Below are 18,037 nucleotides of genomic sequence, written 5' to 3' on the forward strand. Positions count from 1 at the left end.
TCATTGTCAATGGCCTTAGTGTTGTCTGTAAAAAAAAAAAAGGTGGCAAGAGCTCTCTCGACTTTATGTTGGCCATGTTTGCCAATTTTTCTCAATATTACTGTGAAGGAAAGTTTTTGCATGCTGAATATTTTTCATCATTTTATGAGCAGATAAGGACTGAGCATATAACACCACCACATTTGGTATATAACTTGGCATTTATGGTAAATCTGTTCCCCATGAACTAGTTACTGTTTAAAAAAAAAAAAAAAAAAAATAATAATAATAATTCACTTAAATATTCATCCAATATTTGGGAAATTAAGTTGTACCATATTAACGTGTATATAAATAGCATATTGGTGATTTATTTACCATTGACATATTATTCATGATCATATTCTACAACTACTGGACCATAAACTAGGCATTTTTAAGATGCATTTTTCATTCTAGTACTAAATAAACTACGAAAAACTAAACTATAATAAAATGTTATTTATATCTTTCTAACACTGAAAATGTTTTCATTTTAATGTGAGGTGCTGCTCATAACTAATTTGCTGGCATTGACACTTTATAACCCAAACTGGTTTACTATTCTAAGGCTGCCTCCTCTTTATACTTGGTGAATCAATATAGCACACAATTACTACAATTAAGAAAGTGTATTCTTGAATGATAGGTTACACCTTAAAAACATGGAGGACAGTTTCGTTCCCATTCAGGGGTAGAACAATAAAATAAGCACAAGTATAACTATCTCTTTTCAATCCATCCATTCTCTTTCGCTTATCCTTATTAGGGTTGCGAGAGAAGACTTATTTTTCCTGGTACCACCAGGTCAGCCAGTGCTGAGCAAATCATATGAGGTTTTGTGTCATGAACAACAACTTCTTTGCTATCAGCAAGAAGCAGTTAAGGAGGCTATTAAAGGAAACCTCTTCAAAAATGCTTTGCAGTTGTAGAACGATATCTTTGCAGTTTATGGAGCCATGTGCTTTTTAGGACCAAGACAAATGAAGACCTAGTATGCTACTAATATGCATACATCATACATAAGCAACTACAGTGACTTGCAAAAGTATTTGGCCCCCTTGAACACATTTTGTCACATTGCAGCCAAAAACATGAATCAATTTTATTGGAATTAAATAGTGGTAAATACTTGACTATCTCCACTATATCTATATATATATAATATATCTCCAATATAATATATTATACAATACTTGACTATCTCCACTCATATTTCATACAGTGGCCTTTGTCATGGATGCGTGCACCATGGTGGTTTAAATGTACAGTAAGATAAAATGTTCACACACAATGACCATGAACTAAGAAATAGAATAAAATAACTGCAATCACTCAGTGACCTTCACTTCTAAATAAGAAAATGATAATTTCATTGCAAATTGGTTCAAAACTGCTGTGTGCCATGCACCCACGCACCACTTGGGTTGTATGTTTTCTGAACTTGTTAAAAATTAACTCTCCGGTAAAAGTGTAAGTCAATCTGGCAAGTGTTACAATGTGCTAATACACATACACACACAGCGAGAAAAGGCTAGGTTGTCAGATGGCACAGCCTCCCTCAATCCCCATTTGTGCTCTGCATGCTGGAACCAAAATTAAATTGACGAGTGAAACAACAGTCATAAACACGCTGCAGTTTTTAACATCCCACTAAGGGATCCAAGGCAGAGGAAACTATTTACTGATGGATGTTGTGTAAGAGAGATGAATTCGGGGTTTGAGGATTGAGATTATATTAGTGTTACAGTAAAGCTGGAGAGGAGCACTAAATTGGATTGTCTCAAAGGCACACTTTTTTCCCTCTCCTCTATTTAGATGGAAATCCCATGAAGCAAGAGGGACTGTTTTGACAGACAACAATAGCAAATATGATTAATCATAAAATGAAATGAAAGAAGGCAGTGGCTTTGGCTCAGCTGTGGCCTTACAACACATAGCACCTTTACTGGCTTTTCTCATTTAGGGCAAGCTTTTAAATGTGCAAGTTTCCGAAATGGTGCAAAAAGTCATCCAGACACCATAAGATCCTGAGGTCTCTGGCTTTACCTGTCCAAGCATGCTACTTGGAGCATAACCACCTAAACCTATATGGTGGTACATGCTCCACTTCCTGCACCACTGCCTCTTTATTTATCCCATCTTGCTTCTCCTTCTTACTTGTTCTTCAGTTCACACACACACACACACACACACACACACACACACACACACACACACACACACACACACACACACACACACACACACAACCTGCTACTCTGTAAGAAGATTGCAAATTTGTGTGCAAAATTGATGTGTGTGTGTTTGTGTGCAGAAGTTACCTTCTGAAGTGCTGGAAAACTAAATTCAACACTAGAATTGTCCTATTTACACAACAAAGACATGGCAGAAACTGAGAGAGGAGGAGACCGTTAAAAACAGAAAGTGAGCTACACAGAGAGAAATTCAATTTCTCAACACGTGGGTTGTAATTTGCATTTGGTAAAAAAGGCGCATACATCTGGTACCTGTGAAAGACTTTCAGGTGACAGTGAAGGAACTTGCATCAATTACAGTAGTAGAGAGTTTTTCACAACACAAATATCAACTGAATTTTGTTATGTGGTTTGAAAGTTCATTTTATAACATATTTAATGACAACAATCTCTGTTTTTCATATGCTCAACTAGATTTGTACTTTATATAGCTGATGTTATTAAGCAGATAAACTAATATGAATATTCACAATGATCTAAAATCAGTTTTATCTGACTGTTAGGATATCCCTCTTGCCCAGTTAAGATACAAATATTAATTATCAAGCTGTACAGCTGTTTCTTTCATTTACAAACTAACTGATTTTTAATGAAAAATCTACTATCAGGACAGTAACAGTAATGAACCACACTCTTTAACCTATCACATGTCTGACAAATTCTTAATCCTGAAGCTAAACACACAGGTAGAGCTTCATTTTTAATATTTTTGCCGCTGAATATAACAGTTTGTTTTGATGAAGCCACTGACATAGTTGATTCCGACTTATATAGAAAATGTGGTTTAGGTGATTTTTAAAAAAAAAAAAACAATGTCTTTTTATTAAGAGTTTTTCCTTTATACATATAAAGAAAAAGAGAAGAAAGGGATTACAGATTATCTGTACATTTGGGGTAATTCGCCCATAATGTGAAATATAAAAGAAAAGAAAGTGAAATAAAGAAAAAGAAGGAAATATAAATATAAGTATAATATGATAACAGAATGATAACACCTGTCTTTTAGAGGCCAGTAGAAGCACCTTATTCCCACTGATGCCAAACAGGGCAAGAAGGGTGTTAGGGGCCAGCATCACACTGAGAATCCTGGACAGGGTATGGAAAACCTCTGTCCAGAACTGAACGAGACTGGGACGAGACCAGTACATGTTCGGTTTCAGTAAGGCTTCAGCAGTTTTGCATCTGTCACAATAGGATAGATACAAGATAATCTGGATTTTGAGAAATGGGCTCTATGCATCACTTTGACCTGAATTAAGCAGTAGCGGGCACATAATGACGTTGAGCTGACATGTTTGAGTATGGAGGCCCATGTTTTGTCAGAGATTGTCATGTCTAAGTCTTCTTCCCACAGTGCCTTGAGTTTGGATGAAGAGGTATGTTTCAAGTATAACATTTTATTGTAAAGCAGGGAGATCAGCCCTCTATTGTTTGGACTGAGTTGTAGGATAGTTTCTAATATTGTAGGCTTTGGTGGAGGGCTTGAGCCTGCAGTCTGAGAACAAATAAAGTGCCTGGCTTGTAAGTATCTCAAAAAGTGTGATGGTGGCAGACTGTATTTGTTAGCAAGTTGTTTAAATGATGCTAGTTTGCTGGCTATGAATAGGTCCTTAAAGCAAATTATTCCACTTCTGTGCCACTCCACAAATCCACCATCCTGGATAGAAGGTTTAAAGAGATGGTTAGATGCATCACTCTCTAAAATTAAAGCTATGCAAAACTTATATTAGTAAGCTGAGGGAATGTATCACTCTCGCCGTCTCTCTGTTCCTCTGTCTTTCTCCCAAGGCTTGAGATGGCTCCTCTACCATCTGTTACCCAAAGCACAGTTAGAATCATGTGTTAGTACATCATGTAGCTAACTGTTTCTCTGTAAGTGTCACATACATATCTGTTCCCAGGATAATGTTAGAAGAAGTGTTTAAATAAAACTCGCTGGATTGCCCCGGCGAGCACTCAGCAAGAAGTTCACTGTGTATGCTATTGTTTCCTTGCAAGTAAATAAATGCATGTGTCTCACTTCATAAGATAATTTTTCTAACATTTCCTTTAGTAGTTGACTTCTTTTCAAACATTAGAGAGAAGATAGAACTTCATAATCCATAAAATTGTTATGGTCCAGGCAACTCAGTCGGGGCATTGGACACAAATTATCTAGGGAATGGTCAACACTGACAGAGAGCCTCTTAAATATTTACCAAGTGCACCCTAGACAAGCAGCTTTATGATGGCAGGAGATTTGCTTGAGACAGAGAGCATCAGCAAATGTCAGGGTGAATCATCTTAGGGACATAAATAAAATATAGCAAAGCAATGCTTTAAAAACCTCAGTGGTCCATCCTGTCGGATTCAGTCTGTCTCTGAGATGACCCACTCTAGGTCAGCAGACCAAAATCACAGTGTAACCGATTAGCTAAGTAGAACATAGAAAGTAGAGCCCAATAATCCAATAATTTTTAGGTTTTTACAGAATTTTAGGGATTAAAAACAAGCAAACAAGCAAACAAAAACAATGTTCTGCTGACACCAAGTCACTCCGTAATTTGTATTTCATGTTAGAATTACATAAAAAGTGCAGATTACAGGGTAACTGTTTATTGTATTTCCAGCAATGGATTTCACAAGCTAGTTAGCAACTTACTGTGGAGATACTACTGGTCTTTGGACTACTTGTCTGTTTAGCTGTGGCATATGTTTTGCAGACAGTAAGACCAATGGAGTTTGTGGCCTGACTGAACAAGCTGAGAAATAATTCCTAAAATATAATTTCTACATTAATTTTGGAGAATGTGTACAGCGACACATCTGCAAAATAGCCTGTGGCAGCCTAATTTGAGCCAGTAATAACAGTAGTACATGCCACAAAACACGGCAACATAAATGCAACATAAAGTAAAAAAAAACAAAAAAAACAAAAAAAAAAAAAAAAAACACAACCCTGAAAACTTCAGTCTTAGAGAGAAATACCTGATGATTGTTTCTTTGATCACACCACATCTCGTCAAATTCAGAGCTATAAACCAAAAGCAAGAAATACTGTGCAGTATTATAAATCACAAGTAGGCAAATGCTGAATAAACAGCGGTAGCACCTACTTCAGTGTAATACAATCTTCCTATGACAATCTGTGTGAATTCAGTGATGCATACAGTAACATGCTTGCAAACACCTGAGGTTGTCATGTGCAAATACAGAGAACAGCCTTGTACCATACTAGGCTATGTTTTGGGTGCTTCTTGGGTGATTTTTCTTTTATGTGATTGAAATCTAATTTTCTGAATCAAAGCTGAACCCATTTCGACAAAACACACTGTGACAGAAACTTCATGCTGTTGTGTAAATGTAAAGGTCAATGAAACGTGCTAAAATTGCATTTTACAGCACTGTGCCTCATGAGATTGAAATTTGAAAAAAGTTAAATTTTAAATAACTGAGCCATGCTACAGTGGCCCTGAAGTGCAAATCACACAAACAAATTGCTAAACACAACAACAAAATTGAGAAACAAAAAAACAAAATTGAGAAGCACAAAAACAAAACTGAGAAGCACAAAAACAAAACTGAGAATCACAAAAACAAATCAAGAAGCACAAAAACAAAAGAAGAATCACAAAAACAAAAGAAGAATCACAAAAACAAAAGAAGAATCACAAAAACAAAAGAAGAATCACAAAAACAAATTGAGAAGCACAATTACATTAAGAAAACCGGAAAGGGTAGGTACCAGTCGGCAACAGGAGACATCACTGATTGGACGTCCGCGCTGTTCATCTTTGGAACCGGAAGTTACTCTGCCTGTGGCGCATTTTTTTCCAAACATGAACATTAGCGGTGACCCAAACATAGCTGTCGCTCTTCGAGAATATTTTGATTCAGGACATACATACGAGGTGATACTGGATATGCTCAAGTGTAATCATGACATTGCAATTAGTATGCGTACACTGAAAACGCATTTAAAAGAATCTGGACTGTACAGACGAGGCAACTATTCTCCACTTCCTGAGGTGAGGCGTGCCATTTTGGCCGAGCTTCGAGGACCAGGACAATTGTTTGGATATCGGACCATGTGGCAAGTTCTCAAACAAAAACACAAGCTGCATGTCAAGCGTGATGTAGTTATGAGGCTGTTGAGACAACTAAATCCTCAAGGAATCGCTTTGAGAACTCGAAGGAGGTTCACAAGACGCACGTATCACTCCATGGGGCCCAATTACATATGGCATGTAGATGGCTATGATAAACTGAAACCCTTTGGCTTGGCCCTGTCAGGATGTATAGATGGCTTTTCAAGAAGACTGATGTGGCTTGTGTGTGGAGCAACAAACAACAACCCGGCTGTTATAGCTCACAATTACCGTAAATGTCGGGCTATAAGCCGCTACTTTTTGCACAAGCTTTGAACCCTGCGGCTTTTAGTCAGGTGCGGCTTTTCTATGGATTGTCCGTGATTTTTGTCATATCGTAAGACGATTTGTTTTGTGTGTTGTACGGCACTACGTTGCCTGGCGGAAGGATCGGGGTTCAAGAGTGGCATGTTAGTCACATGTCCGTCCGCCAGGCAACGTAGTGCCGTACGAAGTAGCGCGAAAAACAAACTTCAAAGTAGCGGTACGCGTTCAGCAGGAGTCATGGATGATGAGCGGCGATAAACTTGCAAGTTATGCCCAAAAAGCAAGTTATGCCCAACTCCACCGGTGGATTCTGACAGCGTGGAAAAGTGTGAAAACATCCACGATCACCAACGGATTTTGAAGGGCTGGACTGCTGCATGATGGAGAGGAGGACACCGCCACGGCCCTTCTGAGGGTGTTCGACTCTGACACTGACAATGAGGATTTCTTTGGTTTTGAAAGTGACAACGAAGGAGAGAAGAAGAGTGGATGACAAAGCCATCCTGAGCCTGTTTGTATCCGACACTGGAGAAGAGGACTTTGGTGGTTTTAGTGCGCAGGAAGAAGAGAAAGATGGTGGTGAATGACTGACTTTTCTTCTTGTTAAAGCTGTGTCACTGCACCTGAGCCTAAAAGGTAGTCCGAATCTATTTTTCTGGTGTGCTGTAGGCTACTGTTATGTACTACATGTGCAAATATGTACCCATAACTTGTTTTTCAAAATATTAATAAAAGTGATGTCTCCAAACAGCCATCTCTTTCCTGACAATTCCCTTTGTGCATATTCTCTTACATATGATAAGTCAACATTGAAACACCTGCGGCTTTTGGTCAGGTGCGGCTAATGTATGTACAAAACAGGATTTTCCCCTGATTTTAGCTTGTGCGGCTAATATTTAGGTGCGCTTTGTAGTCCGGGAAATACGGTATATAAACTGTGTAAAGAGTCTTGGTGTGATACCAATGAGATTACGAACAGACTTCGGGACTGAGAATGGGACTATGGCAGCAATACAGTGTACCCTCCGTCACGCGCACACGGACTATTATGCTGGATCGTCAAGCCACAGTTACGGATCATCTACTGGGAATCAGCGCATCGAGTCATGGTGGTCTTATTTCAGAAGAGGAAGGTGGGTACATTTGTGTCTGGTAGGTGTAAGCTACAGTGAAAGCTGATCAGATCGTTTTTTTTTTTACATGCATTTAAGAAAATAGAGTAGCGTCCTGCTGGACGTGTTGAAAAGTTGGATGAGATAGACGTTAACAGCCGTCACTTTATTGCAGGAACTCAAAATGGTCACTGTCAGCTGTTGTGCCGAAATGAGCATGCTTGCCTAGATTTAACGACGCCAATACAAAATGAAAAACTCAGACCAAACTCTCCACTCCTCACAATCAACACACAGAACAGAGTGAAAAGAATACAGCATTTTTAACAAGAACATTACTGCAGGGTCGCTACAATATTTATGGAAAACTAATATGCATTACTTTGTTTGACATCCATTTGTGGCATGTTTTAAATGGGACCAAAATGTAACAAACCCTATAAAATGACCAAGAACAAAGCTAAATTGATTCTTAAATATTAATTATATACCCAGGTCTCAGTTTTGGATGGACTTGTTTGGAGACCTAAGAGACTCTGGAAACTTAAATGGAAGCCACGAACACCAATGCTTGCTGAGATTCTGCTTCAGAGGGGTTCTACAGAAAGCCCTGGATGAATGCAAAGACCTCTGGAACAAACACAGGAGCCGGCCAAGCAGACTTGCATCGTGTCCAGGGGGGATTCCAAACGAACTCTATCTCTTGCCTCACAGGTATTTGAGTTCTTAACAAAATGAATTAACCTTTTGCATCAAACTAAATGCAAGGTGTTGTTATTGCTTAAGTTGGTTAATATATATTCATAATTTTACACATAAGTATGATACAGCAGTTTATAACATGTCACTGCATGCGTTGATTTATATAGTTCCATATTGTCAGCAAAAAATCCTTCACTGTTCTATTTTCATTTTGCAGATATGGTTCAAGAGACTGTGGATTTGCTGTTGAGGAGAGGGAACTGGATGCGTTTCCCGAGGAGGGGCTACCGGTTGGATTGTGTGGTGATCCAAACATTGAGGAATATTTACAACAGGCTGTACAACAAAACACACTGCAGCAGCCACAAGACTGGGAATCGGCCACAGAACTGTATTTGGCCCTGAAGGACATAGCTGGGTTTTAGATACCAACTGAACTTCAGTTTGTAATGACATTTGTCAGAGTTACTCTGACGAAGACACACACTGTGTTGAAACGTTAGTTTCTTTCCTTTTTTTGCACCTAATAAAACCTTTGGACTTGAGTGCTCCAGCCCTTCTGTTTTTCCTTCATTTTTTTAATGTTAGTAGTGTTTCCTTTCCCTCTTGCTAAATTGAATATAATATTGTTCATAATATACAGCAACTGGCATGAATTTAAATATTAACATTTAACCACAAGGAAACATTTACAATTTTCTTTAATAAAACCATTTACAAATAGTGTCCAGCATTTCTGTCACTTTTCCAACATACACAATATTAAGAAAAAACAACTAAATGTTTAACAATATGGAAGTTGCTTATCACATGAATGTGTTAGGTTCAGCTGCCGTTGGCACACTACTTAACAGGGTAACTCAGTAACTGTAACTTGATGACCTTGCTGATTTAAGAACATCCAAATCCTGGAGCATTTTGAATTCCAAAGTCCATGTTGGCCTTAAAGATGCCATATGAGTCACAGATGGGTAGCTTCAGAGTATTTGCACAGATGTTTGCAACTGGAAAAGGCGAATCACTTAACTGGATGCATGGTGGTGGTGTCATTCCTGCCGGTGGAACTGCCGTCAGCCCTGTGGCAAACATCATCAAATCTTCCAGACACACTGCTGTTGCCTTCTCTGAAAGAAGAAAGTAAACACTGTAGTACATTACAGAAAATTAATTTCCTTACCTCTCCTTTCATAAAACTATAAACAAATAAAAACGGCCATTCAAACCTTCACAATCAAGGAGATAATCTGCCCAAAAGCCAAGTGTTAGGACCTCCTTATGCCGCTTGTTGCTTCCTGCTGGGCTGAGATCTGGTCTGAACATGCTCTCCAGTTCTGAAGCAGTCAGGGCCTTTGCAGAGAAGCATAGGAGTGGGGCCAGCACACTGGAATGTTTTTGCAGTGCACTTAAAAAATTCAGACTTTCCAGTCCATCTTTAAATCTGCAAAGGATAGACAAATAACTAATAATTGGTTTATAGCTATGACTATTGCAGTCTTCTAAATTGTGTTTAAATGACTTTACCTACTAGATCTTTCATTATAAATTTGGACAGATTTCAAATGCATACACAAAAATAATTAATAGTGCTCATAAATTAACTGTGACAGCAAAAAAAAGAAGAGCTCATTGGGATTTCAGCATTTAAAAAAAAAATAGTGCTTTCACACTGGAATAAACAAGTGTGTCGAAAAAGGGATCACCTCTTTTTATAAATAACTGAAAAATTAATCATGTTGCATGACTGATTATTATGGGTCATTGTGAACAATAAATGTATACTAAATTAGAGTTCTAGTGTCAAAAGGTTAATAGCGTGCAACAGTGGCTCAGGAATTAAGTTGTTGTTCATCAGATCACCGGATGCTACCGAATCAGTTTTTTCATATACATCTGAAGGTCTGAAAATGTCAGTGGCTGCTGTGATGAGCAACTGGCCATCCTGAATTTAAAAGGAGTAATGAGTTTACCGTTGTATGACACTTTGGTTTCTTTCAAGGATGTACCATCTGAGGTATTCCTCCACAAATGCTTGTTTCTCACAAGGCTTGACATTTCTGAGGCATCCAGCAGTTTGGAAGATTGTGCTGTTTTGCAAAATAAGATTATGCAAAGACTCCTCTGATTCAGCTTTCAGGACCTATAAAAAAAAAAAAAAAAAAAAAAAAAAAAAAAAAAAAAAGGTTTACTGTAAGAAAAACAAAAATAATTTTCACTACTTTTACGATTCATTCAAACATTGGATTAAAGAAATAATCAATTTGTTATTTCACTTGTGTTGTTGGGAGGTGGAAATCTGTCCTTTCAGATTACAGAATCTACCTTGAACCTACTTTCAAGATATGATCCAACACGGATAACTGTTATCCTGATTTAATCTTTTAAACTGGCCCCAAGTGTCTTCTAAGTAAACCCATTCCCTGAGCCTAGGTAATTTTCTACCTGATGTAGAACTTTTGTGATCTCCTCATCTTGCACATCTTCTACAGTGGCGCTGAAACTCTGATTCCCTGTGATGTGGTTGACCAGGTTCTTGGAGAGGAAATGTGGTGCTGGTCCCCCATGCACAATGGATACAGCGATCATCTTTCCTGCTAAAAAGTACTCATCTTGCCTGGCAGCTGTAATACAGGGCACATAATTATCATGGTTAATTGCTATTAAATATGCTAATGAAAAAAATAAGCCAATTTTTATTAAAATTTCCATTGTAATAATTACGGAGAAAACATCCACCTCTTGAATTATATACAAGATAACGGCTCTCTGGAGGTCCATCAAAGATGGGGCAATTTCTCAGACTGCCCATAAGAAGTGTGAGGAATTCACGCCTCGGGCCACCTGTATCCAAACCGTCTTCAAAGCTGCCAGCATCATCATTAAACTTGATGAACATGTCGTAGTTGTCAGAGTATGTGCTGTGTCGAAATCCTCTAACGGCTCCATCCCATACAGCTGACCTTGATATATTGAACCTGCTGACCTTCTTGTGGTCAAGTTCCAGTGCCAAATGTGCAATAATTTCATGTGCCTCCAAATTGGTGTCTCTAAAAAAAAAAAAAAAAAAAAAGGGAAACTTATTTTTTAAAGGTGTATATACTTCTCTCATGATTGCATGATGTCTTGTACAGAACAAGATGGCGGTTAATTGGATTCAAATGTTTAAATTACTAACACAGGTTCTTCTGGGGGCTCAGCTTTGGCTTCGTTAGGAGTAGGATCTTCATCATCAATCACAATCGGTTCAAACAGCTGTGTGTAGTTTCTGCAGAGTGAAAACATGTACACAAAGTGTAGATGCAAAAATACAAATGCATAAACATGCAGTTCCACTTTTATAGAACGATTCTACTATTTATTTTTCTGAAGAATCAAATGTAAAAGAGTCAAACTACATACATTTATAATAATTGTGTGTATATATTTTGTGCAAACCTCTGGAATAATTACTCAAGATACAACGCACCTGTAACAGGAGCTCTCGACAGTGAGGCATTCAGTAGTGCCTGTATCGTTTTCTTCTTCCAAATCTATGACCTGGAAATACAGAAAAGAGGATGAATGAAAATTCATATTTGACCAATTGATAATTATTTTAATATAGGGAGCCTAAGTCTCCTCCCCTTCTGGTCTGCTCGTGGGTCCCTGAACAAAAGAAAAATCAATGGAAGTGAATGGAGCTATAAAAGTTATTTTCTGGTCTGCTTTGCCTTACTCTCTGAATCACACATATGTTGTACTTCAATTTAAATAATAAATAATTGTGTTTCGACTATGTCTGTAATGTAATTTGAGATTTGTTAGCTTGTAAAAATTTGTCCTTAAAATGACTACAAGTCAGATGTCGCAAATATGATGTCGCCTCAGAAGCTTTTCTCCCCCAGCGTAGCTGCTAATTATCACATGGCCAGATTTATAGTGGTTTTCTCCACATCATCCTGGAAGAAGGATTCGAAGCTCGCTAAACAAAACTAAGCTTTTCCTCTTCTCTGTGTCTGGTTCGATGATGTCAATTTTGTGAGACGAACATTTACATTTCGCCACGTCTTTTCAAACAAAACATAAAATAACCTTTGCCACCTGTCGCTTAAGCACTTTTTGGCATCAAAATGTGTTTATATACTTCACGGACATCATATTTTAAATCCATTATACACATCAAACGGGATCAGAAAATAATTTTTATTGGCTCATAGACTCCTATTTTTTTAGCAGTATGGGACCCATGGTCCGGAAGTAGATGGATGTACCTTAGGTTTCCTATCCCAATAGATTATCTAAAGGTACAGTAAGTAAGAATGAAATAAGAAATCCTGTGGTCAAATTTGTGTACTACAGTCTATCTTTATAAACAAACGAGTGACTCTCCCTCCTCCCGTTCCATGAGTTTCATGGCTACGGATCAGCGCCAGAAGATTCTAGATGACAAAGACGAGTCATACACAGTTAGTTTCAATGTAACCTTCCTTCCAACATGATTGAGACATTAGACTGCTTTGTGATTATTTCACTTAGTGTACCTTTAAGGGGTGGATGTTATAATCTATTGATAGTATGAAAATTGATGATGTGAAATGCATTGTATAATAACAATGAATGTAATAAGCAAACAGTGAATCGTCATCTAATTGCAAGTAAAGGCGGTGGAGATTGTCTGCTGCACTGTTTTACTAATAAAATAGTTTTTTACCTGTTGTACTTCATTAGCAAGCACAAGATCCCCAGCACCCTTCCTTAGAGAACAAAGAAAAGCATTATTGTTGTGTACTGTGAAAATATTAATTGACACTTTGAAAATATTTAAGCATCTTGATTAACAAACAAGCAATACAAGTATTATGTAGTCCATGTTCCAAAAACCATATACAGAATGAATGACTGTGTGTTATACTTGTATAACTATGCATGTGACAAATAAAGAACCTTGAACCTTTAACCTTGACAAAAGTGTATATCTCATTAATACAAAAGTTTAGGCAAAAAACAGTAAAAGATTACATGTTCTTAAAATATCACTTACTCATATTCTGCCGCTTTCTGTAAAGGACTGCTTTCATGTTGAAGTTCCCATGGCTGAAACAAACAAACAAACACACGCACGCACGCACGCGAGCGAGCGAGCACGCACGCACACACACACAAAATGTATTTCACATATAACTATTAACTGTTTTACTGAACTGAGGCAAATGGTGGTGGCTAAACAACAAGAAAACTCTATAAAAAAAATTTAAATTGTACTTACCAGTGTATCAGCAAGATCAAACTCAGAGGGCCTTTTAATAACAATCTCGGGGTCAGAGTCAGACAAGTCTGAGTTTTCTCCAACTACAAAACATGAAAACAAATCAAGCTAAGCAAACTAAATTCATACTAATGTATGAAACTTTATTTGATCATGAATAATAGATTAATACGAAAGGCATAAAGTTAGCATTTAAAAATCATGACTCAGTAGATCCAAAAATGGCTGAATTTCATGTTTCCAGGAAGAAACATAACATATACAAGCTAATTTAGGCAGCAATGGTGGCAGAGGAGTTAAAAGCCCGCCCTGTAATCAAAAGGTTGAAGGTTTGAGCCCTGCTCAGTCTGTCACAGTCGTTGTGTCCTTGGGCAAGACACTTCACCCTCCATGCCAGGTGGTGGTAGTGGGAGGGATAGGTGGCATCTGTGTACAGCAGCCTTGCTTCAGTCAGTGAGTCCCAGGACAGTTGTGTCCACATTGTAGCTAATCACCAGCAGTGTGTGAATGTGTATGGGTGAATGACTGGTTTTGTTGTGAAGTGTCTTGGGGGGGTTGTAGAACCCTAGAAGTTGCTATATCAAATACAGGCCATTCACCATTTTAATGTAGGTATGCTATTGACTTGCGTGCTTTATGCGTAATGTTATCATTTTACAATTTCAAAATTAGCAGTTGTTGAAACTAAGGGAATGTGTGTCAAAATCAAAACAAACATTAGCAGCTTACCATCTTCAAAGTCACTCTTCAAGCAGATGAAAACAGTGATTCTTTGATAAGGCTTGCCAACTTCAGCCTTATAAGCCTCAAGTGTAAATGGTCTTTGTGTTCCAGGGACAGTAATGACCTCAGTGCCATCCGGATACAGAAGAAGGAAAGGTCCATCTTTTAGATCTTTGTTAAAGTCCTTCATTTTTTTAAACAGCTTGATTGAGCAGACTTGTGGCAGTAGCGTCAGGGTCTGTTGTTAGGAAAATAGTTTTTCCACGGTATGGCTTCAAACCACCCTTTTTTATGGTCATCAAGCCGACATTTATCTGTAAGGAAAAACACATGAACAATGGGCCAAGTAGATACTAATATGACTCTAAGCAGATCTATTCAAACTTGAATATTTATTAACTGCTAAAGAGGGATCTTCCTGACAACCTAAATGTACAATTACTCGTAAACAATTGTTCTTATTCTGGATAGCTTTACTACACTGAACATTTTTTACACAACTCCCCTAAGGAATAACAAAAGAATGTCATTAGAAAATTAACCTCAACTTGTTTTCAGACTGAGCTAGCCAAACTACCTGAACCTTTCTTTTTTCCTTTTTCTTTAAGCCCTTCCTCCCTTCAGAAAACTTTTGCCTCTCTTCATTTTTCTTTTTTCTGTATTCTATGAAGGTGCTGAAGGTTGGAGTCGGGCAGTTTGAGGTAGTCTGTGATGCTAAAGGGAAACAAAGGAAAAATGTACTACAATGTCACACATTAAAGACATTCATTCATGTAACATTCCATTGTCCACACAACACGCAAATAAGGACAACACTGAATAATCTCACTAGAAAATTTCTACCAAGGAATGACAATGCAACTGATACTATTGACCAATACAATTCTACACCAGTAAGTTTTAATGTATAGACACATAATAGGGTTAGTTCCTAAAGTTAACCAAACATAATAAATGAACTAATTTATTATCGTTTCAGTTGTGGAAATGCTCAGAGGACTGTTCCACGAAGCAAGCTAATCCCAAAAGCCAGGCTCACTCTGAAAATCCAGGCTCGATTGCCCCAAATTCGGTTCCAGGAACGAGGCTAACCTGCAGTCTTTCTGCTCATTCATTATGCAATATGCTTGTGGACAAGTCTGGTCCGTGGCACCCTAGCTGCGAGGTTTGTTAACACTAGAACTGCCCTCAAACCTTCACTACTAGAAAGGTCTTGAGCAGTCATTTTGACAGCTGCGTGCATTTTCAAATGAGCCTCGATTTTCTGAGCTCGCTTAGTGGAACAGCCCTCTGGTCTGCTATGGGCTGGAAACAGCTAACGCTAGGCTAATAAATCAATAAATAACAAACATTTTATTATGCTTATTAACTTACTCAATGGGAGTGAAGTGTCTCCGATGCAAGATGCGTGATAAAGCCTCTCGCCACAGCCGCTGCAAAAGTTCGGCGACTCCTCAACCAGCTTTTTCCCACAGCTAGGACAAAACATTCCGCCGTTCTTCTTCAAACGAAATGCGCCACAGGCAGAGTAACTTCCGGTTCCAAAGACGAACAGATCGGACATCCAATCAGTGATGTCTCCTGTTGCCGACTGGTACCTACCCTTTCCGGTTTTCTTAATGTAATTGTGCTTCTCAATTTGTTTTTGTGATTCTTATTTTGTTTTTGTGCTTCTTGATTTGTTTTTGTGATTCTTCTTTTGTTTTTGTGCTTCTCGATTTGTTTTTGTGATTCTTCTTTTGTTTTTGTGCTTCTTGATTTGTTTTTGTGATTCTTCTTTTGTTTTTGTGATTCTTCTTTTGTTTTTGTGCTTCTTGATTTGTTTTTGTGATTCTTCTTTTGTTTTTGTGCTTCTCAATTTTGTTTTTGTGATTCTCAGTTTTGTTTTTGTGATTCTCCATTTGTTTTTTTGTTTCTCGATTTTGTTGTTGTGTTTAGCAATTTGTTGGTGTGATTTGCACTTCAGGGCCTCTCAATTTTGTTGTTGTGTTTAGCAATTTGTTGGTGTGATTTGCACTTCAGGGCCACCGTACCATGCACCCTCATAGCTTTTTATATCAGTACGCTTATGTCTGAAATGTAGAGAAACAGACATAAAGATTACTATTTCTTTGTAGATTTTAGTGGCCACATTCGATTGACCATGATGTGTAAGTAAAATGGAATGCAGTTAATTTTGTTTGTAATTTCATTAAAGTTTCTCCAGCCTAGTTTTGAGGGAGGAAAAGCAACAAAATAAGCAGTTACTCAAAGCACCAGCAAAACACACTACAACTTTAAAGCACCCACAGCTTTCGTTCTTTGTGTATATCTTAATTTTCACAATAACTTTAAATTTGCCTAGCTATGGAGCTGTGGTTAGGCTAATGTAAAGGCATTACCAATAGGAAACAATATGATAAGGGTTAAATTACTCAAGAAAAAGTTCACATTGAAGGTTTCTGATGGGCAGACCACAAATCATAAGCCAGAAGGGAGATGCTGAAAACAGACCAAACGTCACTAGAGACCATCTTAGATGATCCATCCACAACACATTGTTGCTACTCACCAAGTACTCCCCATAGACCGATTAATCTTTTCTGAGCACATGAGTGGTGGTAATAATGATTAGTCGAATAAGCTGAGAATGACTAATTACTGTGTGGGTGCTTGTTTATATTATATAAAATAAGCATTCAAAAAAAGCATTAGAGCACTAAAGCCTCAACTAACACTTTAGAAACTTGTACATGGAGAAAGTGTTCATATATCACTGAAACTGAGTCCAAGGTAGAAAAGGTGATGGCACACAGTACCATAATTACACCCCTTTACACATCCTCTACAGTGAAAAACAACAAATAGCAAAGTTTTACAGTTTAGAGTAAAATGTCAATCACATATATTTAATCTCTGTAATATCTGCAATTTGTATATATTAGAGCTATTTCTTATAGGTCCTCTTATAGGTCTGTTACTATCCTTATAGTCTTGAAGCAACTGTAACCACATAATTTCTTCAGGGATTATTAACCTCCTAGGACCTGGCGTCCACATATGTGGACATCACATTTTGGGTTGTCTAGACCAAAATACTAATTTTCTAAATTTGCTCTTACAAGGGATTGATATCCACTTACAGGGGCATTATACTGCCACTGTTCTATTGAAATTTTAAACAAATATCCTCATATGTGCATCCCATTTTTCTCAGAAACAAAAATCAGTTAAAAAAAAAAAAAAAAAAAAAAATCTGGTACTTCTTTGTTTTTACACTCATCAGGTCCCAAAAAGCCCAAATATCAAAGGGAAATAAAAAATGCATGCCATGGAGGAGTTCGGGTCTTAGGAGGTTAAAGTATTCTGCTTCTGATTGATAAAGCAGATTTGAGTAAATGCTTAATGCTTTTATATTCATCAAAAATATATCTACATGGACAAGAAAAAGGGCATTATACTGTTTAAAAACAAAACAAAACAAAAAACAAAAACAACCAGATCAGTTTGATCAGTTTATTATCAGAAGTAATAAAACAAGAAACAGCAGCAGGAACAGTTATTAGATGTAGAGCTGCAGGGAATAAGTTCCACACCTTCAACTTCTCA

General features: G+C 37.7%; 2 protein-coding genes across 2 annotated transcripts in view; both read right to left on the reverse strand.

The window, feature by feature from the left end:
* Window positions 1-18,037, reverse strand: part of LOC101467287 (protocadherin-15) — a 228,953-nt gene that overhangs the window by 184,505 nt on the left and 26,411 nt on the right. The gene's annotated exons all lie outside the window — the stretch shown is intronic.
* On the reverse strand, window positions 9,169-16,065 carry LOC106675079 (uncharacterized). Its single transcript, XM_014408908.4, is given in 14 exon segments — window positions 9,169-9,608; window positions 9,708-9,922; window positions 10,452-10,621; window positions 10,924-11,102; window positions 11,218-11,528; window positions 11,657-11,746; window positions 11,948-12,018; window positions 13,172-13,214; window positions 13,502-13,554; window positions 13,727-13,809; window positions 14,456-14,645; window positions 14,647-14,763; window positions 15,027-15,163; window positions 15,824-16,065. Coding segments are annotated over 14 exon segments (2,082 nt in total). The 5' UTR covers window positions 16,014-16,065; the 3' UTR covers window positions 9,169-9,375.

The sequence above is a fragment of the Maylandia zebra genome, linkage group LG13 (assembly GCF_041146795.1).
Source record: "Maylandia zebra isolate NMK-2024a linkage group LG13, Mzebra_GT3a, whole genome shotgun sequence".
Classification (NCBI taxonomy): Eukaryota; Metazoa; Chordata; class Actinopteri; order Cichliformes; family Cichlidae; genus Maylandia; species Maylandia zebra.